Source organism: Otolemur garnettii, unplaced genomic scaffold, assembly GCF_000181295.1.
Source record: "Otolemur garnettii isolate 467f Iridium unplaced genomic scaffold, OtoGar3 scaffold00067, whole genome shotgun sequence".
NCBI classification, from domain to species: domain Eukaryota; kingdom Metazoa; phylum Chordata; class Mammalia; order Primates; family Galagidae; genus Otolemur; species Otolemur garnettii.
In genome coordinates this window covers 1,070,243-1,083,093 of record NW_003852462.1, presented here as the reverse complement: position 1 = coordinate 1,083,093, position 12,851 = coordinate 1,070,243, and the positions used below count along the sequence as shown (strand labels likewise).

Below are 12,851 nucleotides of genomic sequence, written 5' to 3'. Positions count from 1 at the left end.
AGGTCTCCTATCCTTGGGGAGAAGACCCCCGTGGAGGTCCTGCTGAGGAGTTTCCTTCCCCCAGGCTGAGGGGCTGCAGCTAATGTCCATGGCTCTGAGGAGAGGATCCAAGCCCTACAAAATGTGAACAAAACCTCTGTGGCCTCAGCCAGCCTGGAGGGAAACAGGTGGACAGAAGGTACCCGGGCTGGCATGGCCACTGGTGTGGCTACCTGTACTCTTTGTCCACATGGGCTCAGTGAAGGCCAGGCCCATGAGCTTACCTGCAGATAGTGGCATAGTGGCCATCCTTCCTCCTGCCTTCACACCCTCCCCAAGCTGACCCTGGAGTCAGCCACCCTGCCTGAGGAGTGGGGGCACACGCATGGCCATCCCATGGTACTCGCAAAGTCCTTTATTGTACAATGTCATCTGCTGGGGGGTGGGGCAAAAGGACTAACAGGTACACAGCGAAATAGATAAATATGCCAAGCTTTTTCTTTTTTTTTTCTTTTTAAATCAGGCATTTATAAACAAGAAAGCATACATTAATTACATAAAAATAGTTTTCGAGTAGCAGAGTAAGCCATCATATTGTCATTAGCAGCAGCATAGGACGCAGGGACGGGTGCAGGGGGCTCCGGGTGCTGATAAAGGTAGAGGCGGGTTTTTTTCCTTAATTGCAAACAAAAAAGTCATTTGTGACTCCTGCCTTAAAGCAAGAACAAAAACATGTCCCCTGACCCTGGTGGATTGTGGACAGGGTCGGGAGAGAGAGAGAGGCCCAACCTGATGGGAGAATCCGCGCAGCTGGCGCTCAGCACCCGCAGGGAGGACATGGCGCACGGAAACTGGCCAAGGGGGTTTCTCCATCCCCTCTGGCAGATGAGCATTTATTTTTCCTCAGTTAAAAACAGCCCAGAAAACAAGACAACTATCAGGTAAGAAAAGAGTTTCTGAAAAAAGGAACCACCATATACACGTATAATACAACGGTGTAAAATGAAAAAAAAAAAAAGTATTTACACGTTAATTGTTTTTACATTGGCTAGTTCTGTACGAAAAGCAGGTATTACGAGTTAGCTGCTCCATGGATATGAATGTTATTGCTGTTGTTTTTTTCCCTTCGTTAAAAACCTTTCAGTATAGAAATGAGTAATGAAACTGACCACACAATCAACCAGATGGTAGTTTTTACGCACAGGGGCCAGAGGCCTGCTGAATGATCTCTTCTCCCTTGTTCTGGAAAGAAAGTGACTTGCAGCTGCACCTCAGAGAAGCCAGGTGTGCCCCTTGGAGCCTGGGGACACCCTTTTCCAGAGCTGTCCATCAAGACTGGCTGAGGATGGAAGCCGCCAGGAACCCTCCATGGCCCCAGGCTCACCCAGGGAAAAGACTCAAGTGAGCCCACACTGAAGCAGCAGGGAACTGCCCAGGAAGGCTCCCGGTAATCCCACAGGGCCCTAGTGGAGGGAAACTGGCCAGGGCCAAGGAACCCACAGGGAGGGCAAGCTCAGGTGAGTGAATGGTGACACTATCTGGACCTCTCCAAGACTGAACCCACTTGGCTGTTGGGGAAGAGTCACCACTGCAGACACAGGCTTTTTCCAAAGACACTTGGGACAAAGTGGGCAGGTGGAGGTGTAGACCTGACAGCGACCCCTAGGAAGGAGGATGAGGTGATGTGCAAAGTCCATCTTTCTCTGGGGCCTGAAAACTCCAAGGTGGCTGGGGGCAAGCCTGGCAGCCCTGGGCAGGGCCTGGACCTCACTGAGTTTAGACTTGGGACACAGGACAGCCACACAGAAGCCAACACACGTAAAGCTTTGCTCCAGCTAAATCATTTAGTTTCCCTTAAAGAAATGACTGAAAAAACACAACTGGTAAAACAAGGCTAAAAACAGCATTCTGCATGTTGCATGACCGACCCTTTACAAGACACAGTAATAATGCCCATGGACGGGTCTACCTACGGCAGAGGTGTAAATCCCATGCATACATATTCAATAACTGCAAAAGAAAAACAAAAGAAAAAGAAAAAATCTCCAAACAAACGCTGCATATACATGATGTCCCTTTTGCATTGCACTTTAGAAGGGAGGGTCCACAGCCACCAGGACCCCCTCAGTAAACTAAGGGCAAAACCCCACAAACGATTTTGTCACCACACATGAGGGCATGGCAGTCTCCGGTCTTTGCTGGTTGCCGGCATCGAGGACCCTGGAGGCCGTCTGTACCTGCACACGCCCATCTTCCTCAGTGCTCGCAGCTGCGAGGGTGTGTGGATGTGTGGACGATTCAAGCAAAGAATTCCTGTAAGATCTTTCTTACGCAAATAAATACCATAATTTTAGGATGGGTAGCCGCCTCTTGTCTACTGGAAAATCATTTTTCAAGCTTGGGCATAAGAAACCTTATATAATTTGCATAAACAGTGAAGAGTAAACGAGATTATTTGGAATAAACGCAAGGAACTTATTTTGATAGTGGCAGATTCAGTCGCTACTGAAGACAGATATTTTGGGGGTAAAAAGACAGGAGAGTCAGGATTTGCTGTACAAGATGGTGGAAGGCACAGAACGACCCCCAAAGTTCAGTTTTTGCATTTTCATTTTCTTGTGATTCCCTTGTTCAACCAAGCACCAGAGGGGATTTCTAAGCACGCGAGCACTTAGGATTTGAACTGCTCTATAAATTGGTAAAAACCTCAGTTAACTGGGGAATAAAAAGGGAAGATTTTTGACAAAGTGCAGTTCTAAATATACGTTTAAAATGAACGAACAAACAAAAAAAAGAAAAAGTGAAGTAATGCTGTGTTTTGTTCCAATGCTGCAGCCTCAGTCCCACACAAAAGGAGCGATGTTCACGGAGCTGAACAGGGCGCTGTGGTCAAGCAGCGCATGTTCTGGAGGGGCTGAGGGTGTGCCCGGTGACCATACCGCTGGACGCAGGTCAGGGCCCGTGGTGGAGGGGCAAGGACAGAGCCTGGGCGCAGAGCCGAGGGGCCCCTGCAAGCTCTGCCTTTCCTGGTGCCCGCGGTGCAGGGCCGACGTCCACGGCAACGTGGCGGGCGGGGTGGGTGTCGGTAAGGCGGGCAGTGTTTGGGCTCATCTAGCACGCGGCACTGTCCCTACTCTTCCTGGCAGCAGCAGGAAGACCTGGGTCCTTGTCGCTGAAAAAATAGACTCTGAAGAAAAACCCCTGCTGTCCTCACGCAGCCGCGGGCTCAGATGAGCTGTGATGGCTTCCCCGGCAGGGAGGGGGCAGCGCCACCCCCACTCCATCTCGGGTCTTCAGATGGCGTCATGTGTTGGGGCTTTTAAAAGTTAGTCATTAAAAAACTTGTTGATTTTCTGAATGTCAAGTCTCCTTATTGGTTTTAAATAGCTTATAACAAAAATGTAAATGTTAGAACGTTCTAGCAAGCAGAGAACCTGCCAGAAGTCGCTGAGCTGGCCCCGTCCCGGCTGTAGCGGGGGACATGGCTCGCTCACTCAAACTTGGCCAGTATAAAATTTTGCAGTGGATTCCAAAGTATGTGGTTACAAACACTCGCTTGGTAATAGGCACAGTAAGACTTTGTGCTGTGTGGGCCGCAGGGTGGCCGGGGCGGCACCCGCCACGCTCCTCCTGCACCCGCGGTTGTCAATGCCGCATGGAGCAGGCAGAGGCTCCGCTACGGCTCCAACTCGGCGCTGCCCTCGCTGCCCGTGGCCTCGGTGCGGGGCCGCGGCCACAGCTGCTCCTGCAGCTCCTTCACCACCTTCTCCAGGTGCTCACGGGCCTCGCGCTCCCGCAGCAGGTCAGCCCGCAGCTGCTCCCGGTCGGCCTCTGCATGCTGCAGCTTCACCTGCAGGTCTTCGATCTGAAAAGGACACTGTGTGGTCAACGACCCAGCCGGCGTTCGCTCATTGAACTGTCCATCCTCTACCCGCCAGGATACGGGACAGTGCACTCACCCCACTCCTCTCCTCTCCCTATGAGCAGACCCGCTCCCACCCTGCCCCTCCGGGTGTACACCTGGGGTCTGGCCCCAGTTCTTCCCCAGACACATAGAGCACAGGCCCAGTGCCGGGCCCTGAGCTGGAGTCCGCCCAAGAATCTGGGCCCCACCGACCCACTGCTCTGCTGCCCTCTGCCCCACACACCTGGGCTGAGTACTTGGCGCGCAGGCGGCCCGCCTCGCAGCCCTTGTCGCACACCCGGATCTGCCGCGCCTGCTCCAGCTCCCGCTTCAGGCGCATGCGCGACTCATTGGCCTCCTTCATCTTCTTCTCATTCTCTGCCCGCAGACGCTCGATCTCCTTCCGCAGGTTGCGCTTGGCCTCCGTGGCCTCCCGCAGCTTTTCCTTCTTGGCTACACGCAGGAACTCCAGCTCCTGGGGGCCGACAGGTCAGGGTCACTGCCCAGTGGGTCCCAGCGCCCTCGCCTGCCAAAGGCCAGTGGCTCTTCCCAGACCACAGCTGCTAGCCTGGGCAGAGTCTGGCCTCAGTCTACCACCCTCCAGGCTGCAGTGGGCCTCTACTCACCTCCTGCCCCCAGCTGCAAAGGCCATGTCCCCCTTAGAGGGCAGAAGCCACACTTGTGCTGGATCCCATCAATGGGGACCCAGACATCCCACCATGTGAGGGCCCAGGGTATCCCCACGCAACCAGCTGGAGACACATATCGGCCTTGGTGCCTATGAGCCCATCCCCTACTTGCTAAAATACCGTGTGACTCACACCCTGTGCTGTAAACACGCTTCATGAATATGCATGTGGGAAATCACACCTCCAACCAGAACCAAGACAACAGGCCAGCAGTCTTGCCGGGACTCACACCTCGGGGAGCAGTCTGAACCCTGCAGCTCTGAGGGCTGCAGGGCCATGTTGTGCTAAAGCCCACGCCCGGGGGGAGCTGGCCTGGAGCTGCTAGACACTGGGAGGTGTGAATTCAGCAATGCTGAGTTGCTGGGCTTGCCCGGTGAAGGCCCAGCCGCCCACAAACACACCCCCCCTCCACCAACTGTGAATAGCACACTCCTCACAGCAGCCTAAGGAGGCACAGGCCCCAAGGCTGTCGCACGGGAAACTTGGAGGCAGGGCCTGGGGAGGCAGCGTGTGCAGGTGGGGCCACGTGCATGCATTTCTGTGCGCGTGTCCATCCGTGTGTGCCAAGCCTGTTCCTTCTGGCTTAGGAGGCCTGGTGGTAACCACTTTCTAGAACACAAAGCTGAGAAGTGCACCCTCAGTCCATACTCTGTGGATGCCAGGCCTTGCTGGTGAGCATCTGAGCGTCCACTCCTGCACACAGACCACAGAGTCATCTCAGCACAGCTGCTCCTAGCCCAGTCTCCATCATGTCAGAGGGACATACCTGCTTCCCTAGTAGGCTGCGGTGCAGGGCGTGTGATGTGTCGTGTGGGGCCTCAACGGGGAGGGCTGTGCTCAAGCAAACTGCAGGGCCCACTCTGGACACCCAGGGGGGCTCTGCTCCTCAAAAGGATCAAGGGGTCACCCTAGGCAGAGCCATGCAGGGCTCACGAGTAGTAGGGTATCCAGGAGGGGCTGCATGGCTCACCTGGTGGAGGCTACGCTTGGCCTGCAGGGCCGCGTTGAGTTTTTCCTCTTGCTTCACACGCATCTTGACCACCTCGTGCAGGAACTTCTCTTTGGCTTCCTTGGTGTCCAGGCCACCCTCCAGGGCCTGCCGCAGGTGTTCCAGCTCCGCCTCCAGCCCACTGGGGGCTTCGGCATGGGCCGCAGCATCCGGAGCGGCCGAGGGCAGGGCATGTACGCCCGGGGAGCTCAGGTCCTTGGCAGAGCTGGATGAGGTAAAGGACGGGGAAGAGAGCGAGGACAAGGAGGAGGTAACTGAGGAACAAGCAGAGACAGAGACTACGTTACACAAGCGCCAGGAGCTCCTGCAGCAGAGACTCGCGGGCGCTTCCAAGGGGACCTGGGGAATGCTGGGGCAAGAAGACTCTGCCCGAAGGTGTGCTGGGCCCCAGGTACCCCCTAGTCCCTCCAGCCAGTGCCACTGCCACACCGATTCCCACAGGGAATAGAAAAGGAAATCAACTCACACTTACATTCCTCTCTGCTTTCAACTTCAACCTCAGCCTCTGAGTCCTTGTCCTCCTCTGGGGCGGCTCCAGGCGCCAGCATCTCTGGACCTCCAGGTGTGTCCACGGTCAGCTTCCGCTTCCGTGGCTGGATGCAAGTGGTGAGAGGCTCAGGAGCCCGGGAGACGACAGTGGCACATGGGGAGCTGTTCACAACTTTCTGCTGGGCTGGCGGTGCAAGGGCCACGTTGGGGGCCACGGCTGTCTCAAAGCTCTTGTAGGAGTAAAAGCTGGGGGAGGAGCAGGTGTGTCAGCAGGGACAGCTCTACCCACCAGCTCCAACCCAACACCTGGAGCCACCTGGTACCCAGTACCACATATGCTCAGCACCACAGACCCCGCACAGAACATGCTCCCTCTAAAGGGTTGTGGTAGAAGTACTTTCCCTCCCAACTCGAAATCTTCACATCAAGTTTTCAATGACTAGGAATCCATAAATGTTTTCTGCCAGCCAGGTGCCCTGGCAGGGTGGGACACGAGTAGCCACCACACCCACAAGAGGACGCACCTGATATACAGGGCCCCACATAAGGCAACAACTCTACACACAAAAACACCATAGAAAGCTCCAGATGTGTTCACTCTGATGCCAACCAAATGAGGCAGCACTCCAAGACAGTCTCAGTAAAAATGATGCCAGTCTAGGCACCTGGCCTGCAAACACACTGGTGTGTCACACAGACACAACACACAATGGCAGTACCTCTGATTCTGAAAGCCCACGTGTGACCGCTCACCTGTCTCGGATCAAGGCTGGGAGGTGTGGGGAGAGCTCTTTTTCACTTGTCGAAACTGCAGGGGACCAGGGTCGGAAAGCGGAGAGGCGCTGGCGAGGGTGGACACAGCCAAGGCTCTGTCGAGAAAGAGTCACCTGTGTGAATGACTGGCAGAAAAACAAGGCACTTCATGCCCCTGAGGCTGGGCCTGGCCCAGCACCCAGCCACGGCATGGGCTCCAAGAGCCCAGCGCCCACCTCCCCAAGGACCCCACACAGGCCCCTTGCAGCACCTTGTTGGAGGAGCCAGCCAAGGTCCGCAGCCAGCTCGACTGCTTGTCCTTCTCAGAAGGCGCAGGGGACTGGGGAGAGGTGTCATCTGTTTGGGGTCTTATGGAGGCCGGGGGCTCAGAAGAAACCTGTGATCAACACAAAAGACCCTGTTGGTGTCTCTGGGCCCTGGGGGCACCAAAGGCAGACTGTCAGTCGCCTGGCACAGCCCAGTCACAGACCTGGCTCTCTGAGCACCGATGGGCCACAAGGGCTGCTTGGGCCATACACAAGGAGGTAGCTGGACACTGCTGAGGGCCACCTTGAAGAAAGCAGTTGCTGCTGTGCAGTTTGTGGGGCTATTACACTGTGACCTCACCCTACAGCTGTGCAGACCTGCCCTGCTTATCTGCAGCACTCTGCCTGACCGGCACCCCCATCCTCATTCCTTCAGATCGCTATTTCAGATCTGAGCCTGTTCTTGCCAGGGACAGTGCTGGGGCTGAGAGCTGAGTAGTCCAGCTTGGGAAGGCCCAGGAGAGGCTGCTGCATGCACCAGAGGCTTGATAGTCACCTGTGGGGTCTAAGGGCAGGCTACATAGGGAGGGGGGCACGTCCACAGCCCTGCTATAGACCACCCCAAGTGAGCCAGCTCCATGGGTGCTGCCACATTAGCTATTCCTTCTCACCAATTCTGCCATGGGATGAACCAGAGCCACTCGGCCTGGCCTAGGGGCACAGTGCTGTGCCCAGCAGGCACTATAGCCCTTCAGGATGGACGGTGCAATGGGAAAAGCACACCCCCACCAACTCCAGATCCCTGAGTTGTCCACCTACATGATGCAATCCGGACACAAAATCTGTCCCCAATCAAAACCAGAAGGATCTTTGCAAGACGGACCCTCCCCCAAGCCCCACAAGACAGCAGGGAGGCCCCTAGGGCAGCTGTGCCAGGGTCTGCAGCACCAATGCAGGCGAGCCTCTGAGGTATGGGCACAGAGCCCTCTGCAGGGTGGGGGCCCATTCATCCTCCTGGGGTGCCTGAGGAGCAAACTGTGAAAGTGGTGGCCCTCTCGTCACCAGCCAGACAGCCTGGCGGGCAGAGTAAGGAAATGCGGCTCCTTGGAGAAAAGGCTGTACTGGCCCCACGCCACCAAAAATAACAGGGTTTTCATCATAAAGCTGAAGACACAGGGACAGCCTAGATCCTAGGGAAAGGTCCCACCATAGCCCTTGGCCTCCCCCAGAAGAGGGGCCAAGTGCACAGCACACACCACCCGGCCTGCGAGGCTACAGCCCCTCAGGGACCCAGATGCAGGGAATGGGGCCCGGAGTGGGCAGCTGACCAAGGACGCCCAGACCCTGGCAAGGAGGCCATGGTGGGTGGGGGCAGCTGCCTGCTCTGGGGAACTTTTAGGTCAACCGATGCTCGGCCCAGACACTAAACACACAGGGGAAGCAGGTCTCAGTGACGTCTGGCACAGCCCTGACCACAGAGGCCATGCCTGTGCCTGGCAGGGAAGGTGGGATCCCCGGGGTAGTGCAGAGGGCTGGCTGGGGACACCAGCCCCAGGGTGGAGCTTCCTGCCAGAGCAGCGGCTGTGGCAGGCGTGGAAAGGAAGCCAGTTCAGAGAAAAGCCACAGCCCTGCACCGTCTGCTGCTGAATCTGAGAAACCTCAGAGACCTGGGGGGTGTGTGTGTGTGTGTGTGTGTGTAAGCATCAGATGCCTCCAGTTTCAGGGATGCAACCACCTCAGGATGCCCAAGGAGACCCAGAGCCACTGCAGATGCGGCTGGCGGACAGGCAGGCCTGCCCGCACTTACTTGCCCAGTATGGTGGCAGGGAGGCATGTTCAGGAAGGGCAGCTCCCTGTCCCTGGGACCCATGCAGACTCTGGAGAAGAGAGGCGTGGTGTGTTGGGCTTCGCACCCCACCCAGCGCCCGCGAGTTCCACCTCTAGGGTGGGGAGGGTCTCCTGGTCCTCAGCCCCATGCATCAAGCGCAGCTGGTTCCCAGGGATGGGGCTCTTGAGTCCATGGGTCTCCTGAACAGCATGAAGAGGAAGTTGCCAAACAGGGAAGATGCATGGCCCCGTGGGCCCGAGGGAATGCCCTCCACCTGAGTGGTATTAGCCCAGGAAGAAGACCCCCTCTAGGCCTGGGAGGCCCCTATTGCCAGCAGGGCAGACAGCTGGGACAAAGCTGTGCCCGCAACAAAACTGCAGCATCTGTACCCTGAGTGGGGTCCAGACTAGCTGCCTCTGGTTTCTGACCCTTCCTACATCCTCAAAACCAGCTCCAAAGGCCTACAGGCCAAGGCAGGAGGCAGCTCTGGCCCCAGACACCAAAGCGACAAGGCCAGAGCGTGGGCAGGATACAGGGGCAGAGGTAGGTTATGAACACCCAGTGCCCTGTGACGGAGCAAAGACAACGGCCCCAGGAGACTCCTGTCCACCATGCAGTGGCCCTAGAGCAGAGCAAGGGCCCACCAGACTGGCCGGCCCCTGCACGCTGCCACAGGTGAGCTGTGCAAACTCCTTGTGGGGTTACTATGAGCTCAGCAAAGATTCTCCAGAAAGATCTATTCCACCTTCCAAGACCAATCCTCGAACACCCCCCCCCCCCAGTGACCTGGGCTGAGGGTGGACACAGAGGCACAAGGACATGATGGCCATCAGACACAGACAGACACTGGCAATACAGAGCTGGGCTGGACATGGGCTTGGGGTGGCTGCCTGGGCCACCTTGACCCTCCAGACCACAGCAGGGTCCACATGCCACAGGCTGTGCTTCCCCTAGAGCCTTGCATCCCACCAGCCCTACTCAAACAAAGAGCAAAGCTGGATAAACCCACAGGGCATACAGCTCTGAAGGAGTGGCCCTGCACTCCCTGGGGCGGTCCTGCCCTCTGCCAAGGCCAGCACCTGGGAAGTTGAAAGGAAGCCTGAGCTCTAAGGGAGCCACCAAGACCAGGGACTTGAAGCGTGGGAGCAACATCTAAGGGCCCGATCCCAAGCCTGCAAGGAGCCAGGGTCAGAGGAAAGCTGGCAGGAGGACCCTGAAGACCTTTTCCTGACACTGCATGGTGGGTGCTCAGAGCAAGAGAGGCCACTCCCCCACCCACCTCTCAGGAGGCTCACACCTCACAGTAGAGCGCCAGTACCCAAGACCAAGGTAAGCAATGGGTCACACAATCTGCTCATGAGGGCCAAGTGACTACAAGACAGGCGAAGACACATCTACACTTCCCATAGACCCACCTGGGACAATGAAGTCTCAGGCAGGGCACTGCTCCCTGCAGGCCCACATGAGGGGGACACAGACAGAACCCTGAGGCAGCCTCAGCCTGCAGCTCTGGGTAGTACCTTCATCCACCTAGCTCATTTCTGTTTCATTACTAACCAGATGTGAATAGTGGCCCCCAAACCAAGATCCCTCCCATTCCCAGGTAGTTCAGTGTTACGATTGGTTACTGCCTCTGCCCCCTGGACAAGGACTTGTGTCAACCTTGACCAATGGTTCACAGACCCCAAAGCAAGACAAAACACAGCCACACATGTGGCCCAATAAAAACCAACACACCCACTCAGGGTCGCCCAGGAGTCAAAGGCGCAGGGACAGGCCCCTGTGGAGAATCTCCGGGGAGGAGCTTGTGGGTAGTGCTGGGGGTACCCCAAGGATATGGTCTAGATGCCAAGGAGACCCCAGCAGCTGGCAGGGAAGCGGCCAGCCCACCTCAGACAACACCTCTGTGCTGCTCATTTATCACCAAAGAGTGAGTCCCATCAGTCAGGTGGTAGGATCAGTATGGACCCACCTCCAAGCGCATGGCAGCTGCAGCTGTGGACACCAAACCCAGGCCTCAAACAGGCCTTGGCCTCCCTGAGGGCCACAGCATGGACACAGTCTGAAGCAGGGCTCCACTGTCCAGCTCCACAGCCATGACCCACATGCTCCTGAGCTGGCCAGGTGGGAGACCAGGGCTACGCCTACTGCAGGGAGGAGCAGGGGTCAGTGCCTGTGACCATGTGCCCACGACTAGGCTAGCATCCCCACTCGGTCACAGTCCGCCTACCACCTCACGCATGTGGAGATGGCTGTCACTTATCCAAGTGGACAATGCAAAATGTTAGCCATGATGCTGACAGGGAGCCAGGATGCTACCACGGCACTCTATTTGGGCTCTAGAAAAGGAATTATATGACCCAGCAACTCAACGCATGGTCACTGAACACTATGTCCACATAACACCCCGCTTTCTCAGGGGGTAAACAGACCGAGTGCCCATCAACTACAAATGAGCAGCTCATGTGGTTTATGGGTTCCCTGGAGGGCGAGGGAAGCAGCTGACATGGGCAGCCCTCGGAGACTCATGCTCAGTGGGAGAAGCCAGACACAGAGAGCCATGCGCCCCAAGGTCATGGTCCTGCCTTCATGGAAGGTCGAGAACAGGCACACCCAGGGGGCCTGGGGTGTGGCAGCTACTGCACACAGGGTTTTGGGGGGGGTGACAAACATGTCACAGAATGAGATGATGATGAATAATAGCTGCAGATACTAAGCCGTTAAGGTATACTCTCTGCAAGAAAAAGATTTCATAGTATGTAAATAACATCTCAGTAAACCCGTTACCTAAAAAACATTTATTTAAAAACAAAAACGTACGAATGAATTATTGGTTGAAAACCAAATTCCCAAGGTGACTGTTTGCTGGTTTCACTGATACACAGCCCTCAGAACAGAAGTCAGGGTGGACGCCAGGAGTCCAGTGGGCACCTCAGGGTTGGCGGGCACCTTAGCAACCAGAGGAGGGCCACCATGCCTGTGCAGACAGACCATGAGATGCCAGGATGTTCCCAGGTCTGGAAGCCAAGGAGACCCTCTGGCATCCCTCTACAACTCCTGGTTTAGGGCACATCCTGGTCCTCATCACCAGGGGCATCACACAGGGCATAGGCAGCCTTGGCCCTGAGGCAGCTGTGCTCCCCAGCAGTCTCCATACCAGAAAGGTATGCCTGCCCAGCGGCGCTGCCTGGTGCAGACCCCAAGCCAGCTGTCAGTGCCAGGGGACCAGCAGGCCAGCCTGGTCCCCAGGAGCACGAGTGCTGCTGGGGACACAAGAACACAGGCAGCAGCAGGCTGGCAGAGCAGCGACAGCCCCCAGAGACCCCACACTGGCCAGAGCCATAGCTGCAGTCATGATAAGTGGCCCTGGCCACAGCCCAGTGGGGGATGGACGGGGCTGCACTCATGCGCGCCCCAACAGCTGAGCAGGGGGCCCAGAGCCAGACCCAGGAAAGGAGAAAGCAGGCACCACACGCCTCCCTCCTCCATAGGAGCCCAGTACTTCCTGAAGCTGATCCTGGGGGCAGGCACCACAAGGAGGCCCATGTGACCTACTCCTGCCAACCTGGGCGGAGTCACACGTTGTGACAAATCCCACTGCTTAAAATGCGGCCTCTCCCGGCAACAGCCAGGACTGGACTGCAGCCCCCATACCACCTTCCTAGGTCCCACATCTCCTTATGATCCACTAACACAAACAGTGGCCTAGGTACCCCAGTTGTGAGGCAAACCTTGTCTTGGCCACAGCTGGAAGACTAAGACATTCTCCCTCTACAAACACATCTTCCAAGTAATATGAATTCTTTTAGGGTTACAAATGTTGACATGAAAACCACATTTAGGACTCTTAATAAAATGCATCTATTTCCTCATTTAGAAACAAACAAACAAAAAAGCTGGGCGCGGTGGGCTCACACATATAATCCTAGCACTC

General features: G+C 56.3%; 1 protein-coding gene across 1 annotated transcript in view; it reads right to left on the bottom strand.

The window, feature by feature from the left end:
* Positions 1-490: 490 nt before the first annotated feature.
* Positions 491-12,851, bottom strand: part of SKI (SKI proto-oncogene) — a gene marked incomplete at its 5' end in the record, with an annotated part of 67,260 nt that continues 54,899 nt past the window's right edge. The window contains 6 exons of the mRNA XM_023515140.1: positions 491-3,844; positions 4,128-4,358; positions 5,543-5,835; positions 6,054-6,316; positions 6,824-6,939; positions 7,095-7,220. Of these exons, the coding sequence (XP_023370908.1) occupies positions 3,656-3,844; positions 4,128-4,358; positions 5,543-5,835; positions 6,054-6,316; positions 6,824-6,939; positions 7,095-7,220 (1,218 nt within the window). The remainder of the gene's footprint in view (positions 3,845-4,127; positions 4,359-5,542; positions 5,836-6,053; positions 6,317-6,823; positions 6,940-7,094; positions 7,221-12,851) is intronic.